Source organism: Cricetulus griseus, chromosome 2 (genome assembly GCF_003668045.3).
Source record: "Cricetulus griseus strain 17A/GY chromosome 2, alternate assembly CriGri-PICRH-1.0, whole genome shotgun sequence".
Lineage (NCBI taxonomy): Eukaryota > Metazoa > Chordata > Mammalia > Rodentia > Cricetidae > Cricetulus > Cricetulus griseus.
Genome location: NC_048595.1, coordinates 341946559 through 341967185, shown reverse-complemented (window position 1 = coordinate 341967185; position 20627 = coordinate 341946559). Strand labels below are relative to the sequence as shown.

General features: G+C 39.7%; 1 protein-coding gene across 18 annotated transcripts in view; it reads right to left on the bottom strand.

The window, feature by feature from the left end:
• The window catches only part of Cplane1 (ciliogenesis and planar polarity effector 1), a 99234-nt gene that overhangs the window by 16283 nt on the left and 62324 nt on the right, over positions 1 to 20627 (bottom strand). For 12 of the 18 annotated variants that reach the window (XR_003482447.2, XR_003482448.2, XM_027401316.2 and 9 more), the window contains 11 exons: positions 16160 to 16441; positions 14545 to 15291; positions 12478 to 12635; positions 11352 to 11577; positions 10529 to 10583; positions 7978 to 8082; positions 5227 to 5298; positions 4112 to 4221; positions 3596 to 3791; positions 3263 to 3412; positions 705 to 958 (listed from right to left, as the gene is read on the bottom strand). Coding sequence is in view for 15 of the 18 variants with exons in the window: in XM_027401316.2 (XP_027257117.1) it covers positions 705 to 958; positions 3263 to 3412; positions 3596 to 3791; positions 4112 to 4221; positions 5227 to 5298; positions 7978 to 8082; positions 10529 to 10583; positions 11352 to 11577; positions 12478 to 12635; positions 14545 to 15291; positions 16160 to 16441 (2355 nt within the window). In the remaining 3 variants the exon portion in view is untranslated. Of the gene's footprint in view, positions 1 to 704; positions 959 to 3262; positions 3413 to 3595; positions 3792 to 4111; positions 4222 to 5224; positions 5299 to 7977; positions 8083 to 10528; positions 10584 to 11351; positions 11578 to 12477; positions 12636 to 14544; positions 15292 to 16159; positions 16442 to 20627 lie in introns of those variants that run through there. The other 6 variants (XM_035440598.1, XM_027401321.2, XM_027401322.2 and 3 more) reach the window with 6 other exon arrangements.

The window sequence follows — 20627 nt, the reverse complement described above, 5'->3', positions numbered from 1 at the left end:
ATTGTTGTAACTTGGATTGTGCTATGGGCAGGCACCTAGTGAGTAAAGACCATGATGCTGCAAATGCATGGGAAGACAAAGAATTATGTGGAGCTGGGAGTGTGACTCACTGGTAGAGCACTTGCCTAGTATGTGAAGAAAAATAATTACCTGCACCAGTTATTCTCAACTTTCCTAATGCTGCCATCCTTTAATACAGTTCCTCATGTTGTGGTGTCCCCCAAACATAAAATTATTTTCCTTGCAACTTTATTACTGTAATGTTGCTACTGTTATGAATCATAATGTAAATATTTGCATTTTCTGATGGTCTTAGGAGAACCCTGTGAAAGGGTCAGAACTGTTGATCTAGCCTATTAATAATGCTGATTTAAAAAATTCAGGCTTAAGCCAGGTGGTGGTGGCACACGTCTTTAATCCAACATTTAGGAGGCAGAGGTAGGCAGATCTCTGTGAGTTACAGACCAGCCTGGTCTACAAAAGCTAGTTCCAGGACAGCCTCCAAAGCCACAGAGAAACCCTATCTCAAAAAAACAAAACAACAACAAAATCCAAAGCTTATTTAACATTATTTAACAAAGTTGTCAGGTATCTAAAATTATTTCATACTAATCATACTATATATATACTGACTTGAGACCATCACCACAGGCTCACACACAAAACAAATAGACAAAAAACCACTAGAAAATAAGAACGGATACCTCTTCCCAGTGTAGATTCAGCACTTCTGGTGCAGGGAAGTCCTGCTCTATATTCTCTGCAATGGCCTGCACTGTTAACAGCTGCTCATCCATCTTCTGAAGCTTGGCAGTAAGATGCTCTAACTTTTGTGCAGCAGGGCTTGGAGTGGGACAATCAGTATGGACATCTTGTAGCAGTGTCCAAAGCAGAGATTGTTCCCCAGAATCCAGTTTTGTGTTCTGTTCCTTGAACTGTAAGTTTGGTTCTAGCAGATCTAAGCATTAATCAAAGAAATATCAGCATTAGTTTTACTTCAGGGAAAAGTAGATAAGGACAATCTCATTTTAAGTCAATATGCCATTAGTTTTCAAATCTCTAAATAGTTAAGAAACTTACAAATTCATTTCAGTTTCTAGATGGCTGAAATTTATCTCTGTAGTGAATTAAAGACCTGAACAATGTAGTACCACAAAGCTCTACACACATAGCAATTTGAATGTCACCTTTATCCCCTTCTTATAAACTGCTACTGCATCAAAATGCAAGTCTTGAAAACCAATGACATTACACAGTAAAAGCCAGATTCAGTGTTGGCTGCTACAGACTCCAGGCAGAATGTGAGCCAAGCAGAAAACATCAGAACACCAACTCATTGCTTCTCTTCTAGCTGGCTGCCTCTTGCTTGGTCCCCAGCTCAGGGAACAGCACTAATATTCACCATGTTTCCCAGCTAGAAGCCTGAGAGTAAGTGAGGATTGCTCTCCTTCATATTCCAAAGTAACATCAAGTATTGGTGATTCTCCCTCCTCCATGTCTCCATTTCTATGCTACTTTACTGTTGTGTTCAGAATCTAGACCTCAAATAATATCTTATTTTTCTCTGTGTAGTGTATCTTCCACAGTGCCTACTAGGAGGAGTTAGAAACACAAATTTGACATTGTTACTTTGTCTCCAAAACCTTTCCACATGTCTCTAATGCCTCACCTTCAAGGTCTAAATGTCTGAGGATGTCTAACAATGGCACAATCTTACCTCCACCTCCAAGACTTCAGCTCTTGCTACTGCTTTCAACAAATCCCAACTTCAGCCACAAAACTGCACTACTGCAGTCAATCCCCAGTCTGATTACACTTTCTCCCTTCATCCAAGTCCCCCGAAACAATCACTGTTGCTACCTCTCCTTAATGGCCTGTCTCCTCAAGTAGATTACATGCTGTGTTGCTCAGTCATCATCCAGCCCTTGTAGCATTTACAAGCTGCATCCCAATGATCCCTTTATTCATCTGTCTTCCTTTCCCCAGTCACTGCCCACAGGCTGACAACCTGCAACTACTTTTTCACTCCTAGTATTGGGTCCCTAAAAGTTTACAGAATGAGAAATCCATCAAAAATAGTTTATTTGCCTACTATACTTAGCTCATAAAAGTTGTATGAAGATCAACTAATGCCACAAAGTGCTCTGAAATATGAGAGCTTTTTGGTAGTTTCTGGTCCTGGTGAGCCTTCCCAGGAGAAGATGGTGTCAGTGTTGACACTGCCTTACCCTGTTTCAGCTTTCTCTCATATGTCTTTATGATCTGTCTATTGGTCCTGTTTCTCAGCAGCCTGAAGTGTCTCCTTTAACCACCCTCAGAAAAGGTCTGGTGCACATAGGTTTAAAGGAGCAAGTACAGTAGAAACCCAGATGGCCTTGGCATGTAAGGGAAGGAGCAAGTTGTGTTTAGGAATATATATGCTTTTACATACATACACAGGCATGAACAATTAATGAAAAAAGAAGTCATAAATTTGAAAAAGAGCCAAGAAGGGTATATGGGAGTATTTGGAGGGAGAAAAGTGATAGGAAGAAAAAGCATATAATTATAATCTCAAAAGTAAAACAGTCAGGTGTTGGTGGCGCAGACCTTTAATCCCAGCACTGGGGAGGCAGAGGCAGGTGGATCTCTGAGTTCGAGGCCAGCCTGGTCTCCAGAGCGAGTGCCAGGATAGGCTCCAAAGCTACACAGAGAAACCCTGTCTCGAAAAACCAAATAAATAAATAAATAAATACAAAACCCCAAGTTACTAGTTGGCTACCGTGCTCATGTATTTACTATGTGCTACTACAGAATTTCCCACACACACATTTTATCATCTCTGTGTGTATGTGGTGGGCAGGACAGAGTGTGTGTGTGCCACCATGTGAGTGTGGAAGTCAGAGGACAATTTCAGAGAGCTGGTTCTCTCCTATCATGGGATCTGGGATTGAACTAGGGTTATCAGGCTTAAGAGTAAAAGTGCTTTTACTGGCCCTGAATTTTCCTTCTTTTCAAAGATGAGAATTCCTTTTAGACATCAGAATACTAAAAGACTCTGACAAGACGTTTGTTTTCAGGCTTATTACCTGGGGAAAGACGTGCACAAGTAGATCTGAAGTCTTCTTGCAAACGAGTGTGGGCCCCAGGCCTGAAGCCATGGCTGTACCTCATTTATACACCTTTCCCCTTTCAAGTGCTTTTGAAATGACCAAGTAGCAACACTTCTTACACAACAGGAATCTAGGGAGGGAGTGTCAGGCAGCACATCCTGGCTGTTTACCTCTGTCCTGCTGCCTGTCCAATGATATTACTGAGGGAATCCCAGGTTCCTTCACTTCCATAGTACTTGCTCTCCTGCTCTTCCCATCCAGACAGGGCTGAGTCACTTTTGCAGGTTCCGAAATTAAACTCAGAGTAGAACCTGCAGATTCTATCAAGAGCATAAAAGATACACAAATACGTATTGTAAATGTCCAAGCCAGGCAACTGAGAGGCTAATAGAACATTTCTAAATATTAACACAAGCATTTATCTAGAGATCTAGGAGACTGTAAGGATAACAGTGCTAAATACATCGTTAGTGTGTTTATTTTAATGTAGAAAAAAATATTACCTTGAGTTTCAAAAGCATGAGGGGGAATGGCATTAACAATTGAAGCTGCCATACAATGCAACTCTGCAGATGATGGTACTTCTGGAGGATGGCTCTGTTGCTTGGTAACATTCTCATCTATAGGCTCTTCACTAGCAGGTAATTCCAATAGATCATCAGCTTCAATGTCAATCACATCTATGTAAGTGTGTCTAGCCTGAGTTAAACATATAGTAATAATTTTTCTTTAATTTTAGATGACTATAAAAGGGGTGGGGGTGTTAATTTGTCATCCTTCTTGTTACTAACAAGCAAGCATCTGCATGCCTAACTTGGAGAAAGCAGCAGCATGTCTGTGCTTTCTACTTTACAGCACTATAGGGCAGAGCACCCAAGTAACTTCTGTCCTTTCTTACAAAGCTATGTGCATCTTTACATTCATGTCACCCACAAAATGGGGTACTATATGGATGACCATAGGAAGTTTGACACAAGGTTATTATTAAAATTCAATGCACAATCCAAGGCTATTATTACCAAATGAGGTGAGGAAGGAGACAAAGGCTTCTCTGATATTTCAGTGGGAACTTTGACATTTAGATATATATCTGGAATCAAGAGCTGAGAAACAGTCAAAGGTTCATGACCTGGAAATTAAGGAAAGAAAATCAGAAATGTTAAACATGTATTAGTCATTAATTTTCTAAGAACAAGTTTGCAACAAAACAACATAAAATAAATGGAAGCATCTTAGATATAAATATATTAAATAAAATTCAACCAATTCTAGTCTAAGGGTGATTTTTCTATAGGACTACTCTTTTATGAACAGCACATGGACAATAAGGTATGCAAATTTTGTAAAAAATATTCTAATTTCCTGTTTCTATTTTAAACATATTAAAGTATTTTACTTAAGAAAAAAACACATATTAGCTACATTTTAAAAACTTTCAGTATTTAAGTTTCACTGAGATATAATTCATACTCTTAAAATGGATTTAGGATAACCACAGAGCTCACTGCTAACTTTTACAGCTTAAAATGCTGGGGCTGGAGAAGATGGCTCAGCAGTTAAGAGCACTGGCTGCTCTTCCAGAGGATTCAGTTCCCAGTACCCACATGGCAGCTCACAACTGTCTGTAACTCCAGTTCCAGGGGATCTGACACTCTCATACAGACATACATGCAGGCAAAACACCAATGCACATAGAATAAGAATAAATCATTCTTTAAAGTTAAAAATAAACAAACAAATGTTTTAGCATCTAAATTTCATTAGTTATTTGCCTCTTACTCAGCAGTAAATAACTTAGAGAGGTAAGCACACAGTTGAACTCTATGCTTTTGTTCTAGGACTCAAATCTACTTTTCTAGCATTTTGTTTTTAATAAAATATTACTCTAAAATTCATATGTAAAATATAATTCATGTCATATTGACTATACTGAGAAACTGCTAACAAAGCTTGAACTTAAATCACAGGTTAGCTTTAAAATCTGAGAGAAAAACATTTGAATTGTCATCCTGTCTCTATGAAGACACTTTCTTGGTTAAACTAATTTCTAAGGGAGAGAGTGACTTTGGCTTTCACATTATGCCAACTAGCTTTAATGAATCAAACTTAATCTCAGAGAACAAAGAACTCACACCTGAAGTTGCAGAAACGACTTGTTGATTTTTACCACTTTCAGAATCAAGTTCTTGGGAAGTACCTTCCTTATCTTGTAAATTCGAATATATGAGGGAAAAGGAAAAAATAGAAAAATAATTTTACAAACACAGGAAATTAAATATATAAATACAGATAATTAGATAGTGTATGTAAAAGGTGGAAAGAAAATAGATTACCAGCTTAATTTGATCTTTAAATAATATGACTATAGATTTTATTTTATTTAACTTTGAGACATAGTCCTGGCTGACCTGGAACTCATTATGGTGATCAGGCTGGCTTCAAACTCACAGAGATCCCCTGCCTCCTGAGCTTTGGGTTTAAAAGCATGAACCACCATGCTAGCTAAAATCCTAATCCTGAAAAAAGCAAAAAAACAACCCATCAGAGTGGTGCGTATGCCTTTAATCCCAGCACTGAAGAGGCAGAGGCAGGGGGATCTCTGAATACAAGGCTATCTGTGTCTACACAGCCAGTTCTGGGCCAGCCAGAGAAGAAAGAAAACAACTCTAAGAACTGTCTAACCCAGTGCACTCAACAATCAGAAGCTGGTTAAATATTTTATGGCAAAAATGCAAAAGGAATATCCTTATAGAATACTCTTGGTAATAGAAGGGTAATGGGGGAAGTCGTTCTGTGTGTATGTTTGTCTTACTGGTTGATAAATAAAGCACTGTTGGCCAATAAGGAAGCAAGATAGGTGGGACTAGGAGAGGATTTTTTGTTTGTTTGTTTGTCATTTTCAAAATCATTTTCTTTTAGTTTCAAATATCACACTCTTTAAGGACAGGTAGTGTATATCTTACAGACAAATTAGATGTGACAAGTTGTTTCTGAAATGTTTTGTCTCAGGAAAAACAAATCAGGTATCAAAGCTGTTACCAGAATGAACAGGATTGCCTGATAATAGGCTTTTCATTTTTTTCTTTCTGGTTTGAACGAACTTCGAGCAACATTTTAAAAAGGCAACATTTTGTTATAATGAATGTCACAATCATCACATGGGCCATCAGGACCTAAAACACATCTAGAGTGGTATTGAAACTAGGAGGAGAGAAGGATTCTGGGAAATGTAGTAGAGAGACGGTCGCCATGTGATCTTGTGAAGAGAGATAGCATGCCATCCTCAATAAGATAAGTCTTTGTAAAATATATAGATTAATGGTTATGGTTGAAACTTAAGACAGAGCTAGCAAATACGAAATCCTAGTCATTGGCCTGAAACATTGTAAATAATATAAGACTCTGTATGTTGTTTGGGGGCCCTAGTGTGTTGGCGGGGCTCAGGTGTCTGGCGGAAATAGTTATCGTTACAGAAGGGAATGTTTAATATAAGTAGAAGTCAAAGGAAATGAAAAGGACATAAACCCAATGCAGTTCTGAAAACAGACTAGTTGGTAATTTTCAGATATGAGGTAACATTTTACATGACAAAAAAAGGTGTTCCATGCCATCTAATTTTTTCAGACTTAAACAACATATTAAGGATTATTACATAATATAAAGTATTTTAAATACCACTGAACTAGCATTTATTAGTATGCATGAACTATGCAATAATATTGACTACACATAAGCATCACCTTCAACACTGCTGTAAATGTATTGTGATGTAAATACAGTATAAAGAAATAGCCGGGGGCTGGAGAGATGGCTCAGAGGTTAAGAACACTGGCTGCTCTTCCAGAGGTCCTGAGTGCAATTCCCAGCAACCACATGGTGGCTCACAACCATCCCTTATGAGATCTGGTGCCCTCTTCTTGTGTGCAGATATACATGGAAGCAGAATGTTGTATACATAATAAATAAATAAAATCTTAAAAAAAAATAGCCTGTTAAGATACATTATAAGAGTATCTAAAGATAACTGGAAAAAACAACAGTGGGACATGACAGTTAAATTCTCAGGGAAAAGCTAGGAATATGGGAATACCCAGAGACCAGGAGTTCAGATAATATGAAAGGACATTTTTACTATGCTCTGCACCTAGTTATGTGAAATGTATGCTTTCATATTTGTCATAGCTTGCTATATTATATCAATGAGTATTTGTGTATTTTGTAAGAGGACAAAATCAGAGGATGCATAATGAATACTTGGAAAAGTTCTATACACCTCTGCTCAAGGACAGTCACTTGCCCTCACAGACTAACCAAAATCTAGTCTTCTTCTCCCTTCAACTTCACTAGTTAGAACCCAAGCCTGTCACTCTAGGTCTACATTTCCAGTGAAGGAAACCCAGGGCCTAGGGAGTCTAATTCAAAACATTCTTTATACTCACTTGAGATCTTTAAAATGTTTGTAATCAAAATATCTACTTTATGTTTTACTTAAATTACAAGTTCAGGCTATCGTAAATGCTATTTTTAATTTTTCCTAGGAAGAAATTAAGGAGAATAACTTGGGATAAATAACTAATATCACCTAACTTAAAATTCCCTTTAAATCACTGCCTTAAAGAAAAAATATAAATACCTTACCAACGTTATAAAAGATGTTATTTTTTAACTATGTGTATGTGTTAGTATATATGCTAAATACAGATACCCAGAGGCCAGAAGACTACATCAGATCCCCTGCAGTTGGAATTACAGTCACTTGTGAAATTGCCAACATGGATGCTAGAAACTGAACTTGGATCTCTGGAGGATAGCAAGTACTCTTAACCACTGAGCTATGTATGTCTCAGCTATAATATATGAACTTTTTAATTTTTTAAGTATTTACCTGGGTCTGTGTTTGTACTCGCATCCTGAATTCCTACAGCTTTCTTTCGTACAGAGGCCAAGAAGTGCAGTCCAGCCGCGGTATTAACATCATCTTCTAACATTTCTTAAATATAACAAAATACTGAAAGCAATCACTGAGAGCCAACATGTTACTGGAAGCACAGTAACTAGAGGTGTGTGTTGGGTTGTTATCAAAGTGCATTTTCTACATGAGGTGCTGTATAAAGTACATCTTAAAGACACAGTGAATCAAACCTACATTTGTAGAGGACACTGTATGACAGGCCCAGAAACCTAGAACCTTCTCTAGCTAATGAAGATCCAGTGGAAGCAATATGATCAGATCAATATTGTAGAAAAACCACCCCACAAGTGGAAAGTAGAGTTGAATGAACAAAACTGAAGATAATCAGGTAAGGCTTCTGTAGCCATGTTACAAAGGAGGTAAGAAAGGCTAGGTTGGGCTAGTGGCTGGGTAAGAAGGGAGAGTAAAAGGCAGAATTTGGGGGCTGTTTTTTCATTGACATTAATATGAATGGAGAGAGATAACATAAAAGGGGGGAAAAACCAGTTTGGGCAGGAAAGACAATGACTTACAAGCGGTCTTTCCCCCAAGCAGAGAAGCTCTACGAGAGCAGAATCAAAGTCCTAAGTATTTTATGGCAGTCTGAGTTAGACTGAGATTCTACAGGAAGATGGCCTAGGAAGACTAGCTGGAATAAGAGAATAACAATTACAATTAATAAATAAGGTATAATTAGATAGACATAAAACAATTGGGCATAATAAACACATATTTGGTCTTTGGTTCCAGGCAGTTTTCTACACCTTTAGAAGTTCTTAAGTAAGATTGAGCTTTTTATTCATAGGGACCAGAGTTTATGCTAATGAGGTAACTCCTAGAAGATTCCTAAACAGCTTCAGGGTCAAGGTTGGTCACCAGAGGAACCAATTACATTGTTAAAGGGTTAGTACCTACCATACCCCCACCTGTGGGAGGTGAAGGCATTGAAGATTGAGTTCAATGAATGATTTACTAAGTATGCAGAGAATCACAGAAGTGTTGTTTGGTATAACACAATGCACACCCACTGGTATACTACATAGTCATTAAAAATAACATCATAAAGCTGGGTAGTGGTGGTACATGCCTTTAATCCCATCTCTGGGGAGGCAGAGGCAGGCAGATCTCTGTGAGTTCAAGGCCAGCCTGGTCTACAAAGCTACACACAGAGAAACCCTGTCTTGGAAAAAAAATAGCATCATACAAACAACACTGTTCTGAACTGACTCTTGCATTTTTAACAAATATGTATTTTCTATGACAAACCAAATGCTAGGCATGGTTGCCCATAATTTCTGTATTTAGACCATTTTTATTTGAAAAAATTCTAATTCACTACATCATTTTACTGCAGAGCTTGGCAAACTTTCTCTGTACAGTGCCAGGTAGGTGTACATAAGTCTTTGTAGCAACTCCTTTACTTTGCTGTGGTCTGAAAGCCTTGAGAGGTATGTTACAGTAAAACTCTATTCATAAGAGCACACATGGTCTCGATCAGACCTATGTCAACCACTACTCTACTGGATAAAAAAAAAAGTACAAAGACCCTCCACCTTCTCAAACAGAATAAGAAAGTAATTGTAGTGGTTTGACTAAGAACGGCCCCCATAGGCTTATATATTTGAATGTTTAGTCATCAGGGAGCAGAACTGTTTGAAAGGACTGGGAAGTGTGGCCTTGTTAGAGGAAGTGTGTCACCTAGGGTAGGCTTTGAGGTTTTAAAAGCCCAAGCCATGCCCAGTCTTCTCTCTTTCTCTGCCACCCTCTCTCTGCTTGTAGATCAGGATGTGGCTCTCGGTTACTGTTCCAAAACTATGTTTGCCACCATACTCCCTGCCATGATGACAATGGACTAACCCTCTGAAACTGTAAGCAAGCCCCAATTAAATACTTTTTTTCATAAGAGTTGCTTTGCCGGGTTGGTGCGAGCACATGCCTATAATCCCAGCACTTGGGAGGCATAGGCCAGCAGATATCTGATTTCAAGACCCGACTTGTCTACAGAGCCAGTTCCAGGACAGCCCCACCTCAAAAAGGGTTCTGTGGTCATAGTGTCTCTTCACAGCAATAGAACACTAACTAAGACAGTAATTTAGTCTCAGTTTTTTGTTTGTTTTTTGAGACAGGGTTTCTCTGTGGCTTTGGAGGCTGTCCTGGAAGTAGCTCTTATAGACCAGGCTGGTCTCGAACTCACAGAGATCTGCCTGCCTCTGTCTACTGAGTGCTAGGATTAAAGGCATGGGCCACCACCACCCAGCTGCTTTTCTTGTTTTTATTTCTTCCCTCTCCCATCCCAAGACAAGAATTTCTCTGCATAGCCCTGGCTATCTTGGATCTTGATTCATAAACTAGTCTCGCCTCAAACTCAGAGATCCTCCTGAGCACTGGATGAAAGGTATGCGTCACCACCACCCAGCCTTATTATATTTATTTCTAAACAGCTGACTTAACACTAAACTTAGACATTAATCCTGTATATACATACCAAAAGGAATGTCAAATTTCTCCAAAGGCTGAGAACCACAATGTTCTAGTTGTTCCTAAATGGAGCCAAACAATCAATCTATTAATAATTCAAAAGCATTTATTATTTTGGAAAAAAAATCTAAGAGCTATGAAGATTAAATTCTTAGTTACAGGTTGCATTTCCATCATTTTAGGCCTGTTTACTCTGATAAAGCAACTGTATAAGAGTTCATGAAATCCAAAAGTCAAGCAATAAAAAAGTGGTATTACCAATTTAATACCAACTTACTAGTTACTATGAACAAGTCTCCATAGCAAGGCAGACTTGACACTCAAACTGTACCCCTATCCTGCTAAAGTCTTTAATGGACTCAAAAGACATTTAGTGCCTCTAGACACATTCATGAGGACTAAATGAAAAATCAAGGCTTTAAAACATACATGAATGAAATTATGCATCTCTTTAATTTTTTTTTGCAAACGCAGAATGAATGCTTAAAGAGTTATGATTTATAATATGTTATATAGAAAATCTACCTGGATAACCCTTAACAGGAAATGACATCATGTACCATGTCATTAAGACAGAGAAAAACCCAGGGTGACTTTATACACATCAGTCAACAGGCAGATGCTCTAATCTGCAGTTTTCAATTTGCCACCCAGTGGTTTTTCACATCCATAACTGAGTGTGTCCATCTGTGGAGGGAATCAGCAGAGTTCTTGTGTCTTACAATGGCCAGACCCTCCAAACCATAGCCAGAAACTTCCAGCAACCAGGGCTTCACAGCCCAAAGTGTTCCATGAAAGTTAGGGAAGAATCTACTGTAGTTGTTCTGTACCTTGGGTTCCATGACGACTTCGGACCCATTACTAACGAGGGAATCCTCTGGTTGGAAACTAACACTTTGCTTTCTTCTTGGCTTCTGAGCTCCAACCTTGGGTTCCATGATGACTTCTGACCCATTACTAATGAGGGAATCATCTGGTCGGAAACTAACACTTTGCTTTCTTCTTGGCTTCTGAGCTCTTTCTTCTTGTAGCTCTCGTTCAGCTCGTCTGCTTTGCCTGTAGAAGACAATAGCATAGAACATGGTTTCCCTTATAGTAACTTTAGGTTCTCATTTGTGTCTTGCTACTTGAAAACAATTGCTGAAAATCCATCTCACAAGATTTAATTAACAAGATCTTCTGCTAGAATACAAACAGTTATAGGTAACACTGAATTAAGTATTCTGATTTGGTCACTAGAATGTGGGGATAGATATACCTTTCAAGCAGTTTTCAAACTCTCTCTGTTGCATATTAGAAGCTGGTGCCAGAAACCCAAGAAAACCTCCATTAAGCTCCTTGAAGAGACTAAATAAAAACCTCAGCAAGGAGACTTCAACAGTGGAAAGGATAGCACTGGTAACTTTAAACACATGCTCTATACACATAACGTACTAATCATCACGTCTTGGACACACATACACACCCCAAAGGTCAAAGGCTGTAATAATAGGTGCTCTCCAGTTAGTCTTAAGCAGTCTTGCTTCTACACTCATATTTGTTTGTGCCCTGGAACACTTCCTGTCATCACCAACTCTCCTGCTGCCTTGTAACAGTTTGGAGGATATATGGTAAAGCGAGTAAAAATAAATACTGGTTCAAAGTGTTGAACTGCTTATGGAATTTTGCCTGATCAAAAATATTAGTGCTATAGAACATAACTGTTCATTCTGTCACAGAAACATGGAGAAAAACGCTCCAGCCCACAAAAGAAAGAAAACCTTACGAAAAATGGAGAGGGGGAAAAAGATAGCATTTCTCACAACAGGAGAAATCTTTCCTCACTATGAGATTAGTTAAATACATGGTAGCAGACACGGAAACTACTAATTACATTACTATGAAGGGACCGAAGCAGAACAATCTTTACAACCTTGGCATACCACGTTAACAGATAACATTTTATTCAGAACTTGCCTCTTCTTTCCTTGTGTTATTTTGGATGGTTCCACATTGACCTTTAGAAGCTGAAGATGACCAGAATCGCCTTGTTCAAATACATCATGTGCTTGTTTTTGTTGGCGCCTTTTAAATGCCATGAGGTTTTCAAGTGGGATAAGCTGGGGCTTCTTGTACTACAGAAAGAAAGCAGAACAATTCAAATACACAACCATGTTGAAAAACCAAAGGAAATGTTTGTTTAAATTAAACTAAGACACATAAGAGACAGAACACATCAAACTCAACAAAGAATGAATATCCACAGTTTAGATAGTTAGAGAGGGCCGTTAAAGTTTCACATAGGTCTTTTTTTACTTTCTCCCCTGGAGACCGGCTCAGGGCCTTAAGCACACTAAGTCAGTACTCGACCACTCAGATGCAACCTTTGCCCTCAAATAAGTCACCTTGTTTCAAAAGTAAAGTTCCCATCTTCTAAACTCCATTTCCATATAAAATCTTCCTCCCTGTGAGGGAACTATATGTATGGCATTTAACTGACTATAAACACAAGAGGCAGGATGTGGTGGTTGAAGACTATAGTTGGAGTGAGCATTATCAGCATATATTGATAATCCCTAAACAGGATAAGGAGAACTTAGGGTTCAGCACCTTATTCTAACAAAAACAAACAAACAAACAAACAAAAACTCTAAAATTCTACATCTTCAATCCCCTCTTCTGTTTATAGTATGTTCAGAAAACGAGGCATGACTAACACTTCTGCTAATGAATAAACATTTCTCTCCATAGTAGCACCTGTGAGTAGTTAAGTATAGCAGAGAATAAGTTACTCAATTACTATCCTAATATGCTACTACAGAGTTACAAAGTTAGAAGCTAAATCTGAATTTCATACATCAAAGATAGTATCATTGAAGAGGATTTGATGTATTTATAAAGCTACTGACTTGTTACATGGAAAGCTAATGACAAACTGGCATGTGCTTAAAAACTTTTATCTGGAGCTGGAGAGATGGCCCAGAGGTTAAGAACACTGGCTGCTCTTCCAGAGATCCTGATTTCAATTCCCAGCAACCACATGGTGGCTCACAACTATCTGTAATGAGATCTGATGCCCTCTCCTGACATAAAATCATACATGTAGACAGAACACTGTATACATAATAATTAAAATAAATCTAAACAAAAGCCTTTTATCCGAAACAGATTTGAAGATGATCATATCCCAACTGCTTGAAACTTCAAGCACACCACGTGCACTTGCTACACATACAACACGCTACCTAGTAAATTTATTTATATCTTATATATGTATGATAGAGTATAAATTCTGATATTTATATAAAATACCTAAAATACTTAAAATGTAAAACCATTTTATCCCTAAATTATATGCTATTGTCGCAAGAGAATTATCCTAAGAAATAGGCTGACAAACCACTCAGCAGGCAAAGGGCTTGCTGCTGAGCTGATGATTTGGTTCCCAGAGCCCACAAGGTAGGAGAGAACTAGCCTACACAAGCTGCCCTCTAACATTCAACCGTGGTATGAATGGTATGCACATGTGTGCTGGACAGTTTTATGTCAACTTGACACAATATTAAATCATCTCAGAGAACCTCAATTAAGAAAATGCCTCTATAGGATCAGGCTGTAGGCAGGCCTGTAGGGCATTTTCTTAATTAATGATTGATGTGGAAGGGCCCAGCCCATTGTGGCTGGTGCCATCCCTGAGGAGGTGGTCCTAGCTTCTATAAGAAAGCAGATTGAGCAAGCTATAGGGAACAAGACAGGAAGCAGCACCCTTCCATGGCCTCTGCATTAGCTGCCTTCAGGTTCCTGCCCTGACTTCCTGTAATGGTGAACTTTCAGTGATAGGGAAGTGTAGGCCAAATAAAACCTTTCCTCCTTCAGTGCTTTTGGTCATGGTGTTTCATTCCAGCAATAGTAGCCCTAACAAAGACATATACCCATGTTCTTGTATATGGTCAAGACACATTCTCAAGCTGTCACAGAACATAACAGTATTTACAGCATGGGAAAACAAAACAGCTTTTCAATCACCACACAAAAAGTCATTACCATATTCTCCGGGGGCAGACATGAATGAAGTAATGATAGTTGTGGATATTTTCTTCCTTCTGTGCCAGATTGAGGAGGTACTGAGGGCAATCTACTTGCTGCTTTCGATGGTGATGAGAACATATAAGGAGGCTTAAACTGCAGGTGTAGTAAAGGAAGTCCAACAGAATTCTGAAGAGCTGTCTCAGGGGGCCCTGGTTTAACATCAAACACACTTTCTGGCTTTATAAATACTGAAGAATCCTGCTGAGGTGCCAAGTACTGTTGTCCAACATACTGACCCAAGTTCACATTCTTAGGGATGTCTCTGAGGAGAGAGTCTGCCTTTTTCATGGCTTCTACATTATGGTGGCTTGAATCTAAATGACATGAAGTGCTGTGCACTATTCTCTGAGACAGAGGAAGTTGGCAAGAATCAGATAATCCCCATGCCTCTTTTGGTTGGGCCTGAGGCCTGAAAGGAACTTCTGGAATTCTTTCTAGAGGTAAGGAAAGGGGCTTGAATTCATGCTTGGGCTGAAAATGAAGCAAAGGAAAACCACTCCCAGGAGTGATTGTTCTGGCAGGTGGGATCAGCTGAGGAGCCCTCTGGACAGCATCAGGTGGGAACAGAAGCTGCAGGCCAGGATCTCCAGCAGGAGTGTGAGAACATGAGGTGGGTGGAAAGCTTTGAGATGTTCCAGTTTGACCTCTCATCTTAGGCTGGCCATCTAATTGGCACAAAGGAATACTCCCATGTGGAATATCCTGAAAGAAAAATAGTATTATATAAATTTAGGATATATTACAAATTTCTTTTTGAAAATGATATTCAGCATGAAGTGAACAGATAGCATGTAAAAAAACTGCTAAATACATTTATTCAAACAACAAAAATCCACCAATCAACTGAGTAGGACACAAATGCTACCTATCCTGTGTGTGTGTGTGTGTGTGTGTGTGTGTGTGTGTGTGTATGTGTGTATGTGATTGGCTTTTATTGTTAACTTGACACAACCTAGAATCACAAGGGAAAACAGTTTCAATAAGAGATTGTCTATACTAGGTTGGTCTGTGACATGTGGAAGATTCTTTAAGTTAATTCACATGGGAAGACCCAGCCCATAGTGTGTGGCACCATTCTCTAGGCATGGGGGTTCCCAACTGTGCAAAAGTGGAGAAATGGCACTGAGCATAAGCAAGCAAACAAGGCTCATATTCATTTCTCTCTGCTTTTGACTATGGATGTGAGATGACTAGCTGCTTCAAGTTCCTTCTACTTTGACCTGAATAATGGACTATAGCCTGGAACTGAAAGGTGAAATAAACCCTTTCTCCTCCAAGTTGCTTTTTGTCTGGTTATTTTATGACAGGAACAGAAATAAAACCAGAGTGCATGTGCAGGTAGAGACCATAGAACCACCTTGGCTGTCAATCTTCAGGTGCCATCTACTGTTTTTTGTCTTGTTTTATTGTTTTAAAACAGGTTCTCTCATTGGCCAAGAACACACCAAGTAGGTTAAGTGAGCTTGATGGTGAGTCCAGGGATCTGTTGCTACCACCATGCCTCAAGCCTTCAAGCATTTTGCCAAATAAGCTGTTTTCTAAGTTCTATTGGTATCTTTGTGTGAATTACCTGTGTGTTTCCATTACTGTCTTGATCAGGCTGACTGATTCCTCCATGGTCCAGAAGGCTGTTCTTGCCAGGCTCCCTGCTGCACTCTCCCATGGACTCTGGGTTAGCAAAACATTTCTGTCTGCTGTTGACTTCAGTACAACTACTCCTTCTAGGCTTTGGTATTTGGCTTTCCACAGAATGCACAGGCTGAAGCTGCTGAAGAAGTCGATGCATGTCTGGGAGATTAGCAACAGATGGCCCCACTATTTGCATTAGGCTCAGGAAATTGATCTGTTGCAGCTAGAATAAAACAAACAATACCTTAAAAACAATGAAAAGGCAGGACAGTGGTGGCACATGCCTTAAATCCCAGTACTTGGGAGGCAGAGGCAGGTAGATCTCCGAGCTCAAGGCCAGCCTAGTCTATGGAGTGAGTTCGAAGACAACCTGGGCTACACAAAGAAAACAGTCTTGAAAAACCAAAAACCAAAACAAAACTCCAATGAAAGGAAGGTTAACATATCAGCAAAAGCCACATTGTCAAATGCTTTAGTGAAAAACTAAAGCAGGAAGGCTTTTTTAAAAGAGACAGAATATAACTTCCTGTCATCTTGGGACATGAATTCTAACTCAGGAAAGAGAGGGGACTATTTGCACAAGTAACTCACATAAGATATCCAGGGGGAACCTTACTGGAATGAGATGATGCTTCAGGGAAAGTATGTTTTGAAAAGAGCAGAGCAGCACAAGGGAAGAGTATGGATTGACTGGATGAAAGGTAAAGGCAGGCACCAGTGCTTCCAGACTTTTCTGAACACAACAATCACCTCAGTGGCATTAAAAATTCCTGAAGACCATGTCACATCTCATCCGGTGTCAGGAGTCTGAAGATCAGAGCTAGGGTCAGCATGTGCTGAGATGTAAGTTTTCTACGTGCAAGAAAGCTTGACAAGAACTAGCACTCATATCAGCTCAGCTGGGCAAAAGGCAGATAGCAGGTTTGCTGAGAAGCAGACTACTGCCACACTTCTCAGACTGAAGCATGTGTGTCTTTGAGGACCTGCCAAACCACTTTTCAGCTTGTCCTCCACAGTTGCTGATTCAACAGGTCTAGGCTGGAAGCCTAACTTTCTTTCTTTTAGGATTTTTTAGTTTTATTATGTGTATGGGTGTTTTGCCTACATGTATATCTGAATACCATGTGTGTGTCTGGTGCCCTCAGAAGGCAGAAGAGGACATTAGCTCCCTGCAACTGGGACTAGGGATAGTTGTGAGCTACCACTTGGGTTTTGGTTGTCAAAGCCGGGTCTTCTGAAAGAGCAGCAATTTCTTCAGCTTCTAGAATTTTTATTTCTAATATCTAAATGGTGTTCATGTTATGGTCCAAGAATCAACTCTGGAAAATACTGGACTTGCAAGAGTACAGGGGAAAAATACTAAAGAAAAAGATTGGTAGTGGGGTTTTCTAGGCCAACAGAAGAATTCCTACTTGATGAAACAAAGCAACAGGGCAGCATAACAAGTTTTAAAAATGTATGGTTTCCATCGAATTATAAACAATACTGAGCTGGACAGAACACTCACCTGGCATCCACAAAGCCCCAAGTTTGATCCCCAGTGAAGACAGGGAAGAAGAAAAAGAGGAGGAGGGGGAGGAAGCAAAAGAGGAAGGAGGAGAAAGAAAAAGCAAGCAGGCAGGCAAGCAAGATAGTTCAGCAGGTAGAGGTGCTTGTTGCCAAGCCTGACAACCTCAGTTTTATCTCTGGGACTGTCTTGTTACAGTGTCTATTGCTGTGAAGAGACACCTTGACTACAGCAACTCTTATAAAGGAAACACTTAACTGGGCTAGCTTACATTTACAGAGGTTTAACCCATTATCATCATGGCAGGGAACATGGTGGCATGCAGACAGACATGGTGCTGGAGAAGTAGTTGATAGTTCTACATCTTGTAGGCAACAGGAAGTGGTCTGAGACACTGGGTGTATCTTGAGCAAAGGAGACCTCAAAGCCCACCTCCACAGTGACACACTTTCTCCAACAAGGCCATACCTCCTAATAGTGCCACTCCTTTTGTGGATCTTTTTTTTCCAAGCCACCAAAGGGACCCACAAGGCAACCAACTCCTGCAAGCTGTCCTCTGAACTTCACATGCATAGAGATATGCGCGCGCGCGCGCGCGCACACACACACACACACACACACACACACACACACACACACACAAAGTTTAAAAAAAAAAAAAGAGGAACATATTATAAGAAAATAATTAAGTCTAAAAAGAAAATATCTGAAGCTGGGCAGTGGTGGTGCATGCATTTAATCCCAGCACTAGGAAGGCAGAGGCAGGAGGGTCTCTGTGAGTTCAAGGCCAGTCTGTTCTACAGTTAGTTCCAGGACAGCCACAGCTATTAAACAGAGAAGCTCTGTAGAGAAAAAATAAAAAGAAGAAAATATCTGATGAAATACATTATGTGGAATGCTAACTTGAAAATTAATAGAAAATAACATTTATAATCTGGTCTTCAAAGATAATAGCATTAACCTTATTGTGTATGTCTTTTCAATCTGTCTCCATACTGAGTGATCTGTCTATCCATGTACATGTGTGTGTTGTATGTGGTGTGTGCAGATGCAGGTAGACCTGTCCCTGTAAGCATGTGTAAAGGCTGAGGGTCAACATCCAGTATCTCCCTTGACCTCTCTCCACCTTTTTTGAGACAGGCTCTTTCACTGAACCTGACGCTTGTAGATTCAGATAGACTGGCTGGTCAGTGAGACCCTGGGATCTGATGGTCCTACGCCTCTGAGAGCACTGGGGTTACAGATGTGTGCTGGAGAACTAAACTTAGGTCCTCATGCTGATACAGAAGGACTTCACTCACTGAACCATCCTGGCAGGTCACATTCTTTATGCTTTTAAAACAAGACTGACAGCATATGATATTTGTAAAATTTATGTGAAAAGTGAAGATTTTAAAGTGAAACCAGGATTATATCAAAATAATGTCCTAAAAAACACACACCCATATATAAGACAATGGAAGTATGAAATCCTAAGAATCTAAGGTTGGTAATGCCGCAACCCTTTAATACAGTTCCTCATGTTGTGGTGATGCCCAACCATAAAATTATGTTTGTTACTACTTCATAACTAATTATGTTGAAAAAAAAGGAATCTAAGTTTGGCTAGAGATACAGAAATAAGAGACTATAGTCTCATATAATATGTGGGGTCAAACAATCAAGAGGATAAACACAGTGAATGAAGAACTTGTCTAAACAAGAACAAGAACAAAAGAAATTGGGGTGGGGAGATTGCGACAAAAGGACATAGAGCAGTTGAAAAAATACTTTGCATACTTGAAGCTGGTAGAGCAGGTAGCATTCCTAAATGGAGGGGTAGGAAGGAACTGGGGAGAATCTGGACCAAGTCGGCTTCATGGGACTGTGCATGTGCTAAAAGAGTATTTTCACCAAGACTCCTAAGGTTCAATGAGAGAAATTAGCGCCTAGAATTATTACTATAAAATGGCATATAAGATATAAAAATAGCATTCCGCCGCCACCGACTGACCTGGAACTAGGTGAGTGAGTTTCTGCCCGCTCCCAACCCCAGGCCAGAACAGCACACACCCTGCCCATCCCCATCCCCCCACCCCCGCCTGTGCCTGCCAGCTTGGGCCAGACACGCCCAGGCAGGGAGGAGCTCCCTGTGCCCCAAATCTGCTAGCACCCCACTCTTCCATTCTGCCGAACGACCGAGGAACTAGGAACTAGTGAGGAGACTACCAGGAGCGTCAAGATCATCTAGAGTTGTGGACATTGAATTCCTAGCCCTCACACACCACTGGGCCACAAGAGGAGATAGAGAGAACCCACCTGCACCCACTAAAAGAAGATATGGGGAGAAGACAGAATAAGATTTCACTCAACAACAGAAAGACCAATATGACACCACCAGAATCTAGGGACTCCACTCCAGCAAGAGCTGAAAAGCCCAACACAGAGCATGAAGATGAGATGGACCTCAAAAATTATCTCAGCAAGTTGATAGAGACCTTTAAAGAGGAAACAAGAAAATCCCTTAAAGAAATAGAAGAGAAAGCAAACAAAAAATTAAACGAATTGGAGGAAAAGACAAACCAAAAAATTCAAGAAATAAATAAATCTCTTAAAGAATCTAAAGAAAGCCAAGAAAAAACATCCAAGCAAGTGAAGGAAGCTCTTGAAATAGTTCAAAGCATGAAAGCTGAAATACACACAATAAAGAAAACACAGAATGAGACCATGTTGGAAATGGAAAGGTTGGATAAACGATCAGGAACTAAAGATGTAAGTATATCCAACAGGATTCAAGAGATGGAAGAGAGAATCTCAGCTACTGAAGACTCGCTAGAGGATATACATTCATCAACCAAAGAGAACCTCAAGTCCAACAAAACCCTAACACAAAATATCCAGGAAATATGGGACACCGTAAAAA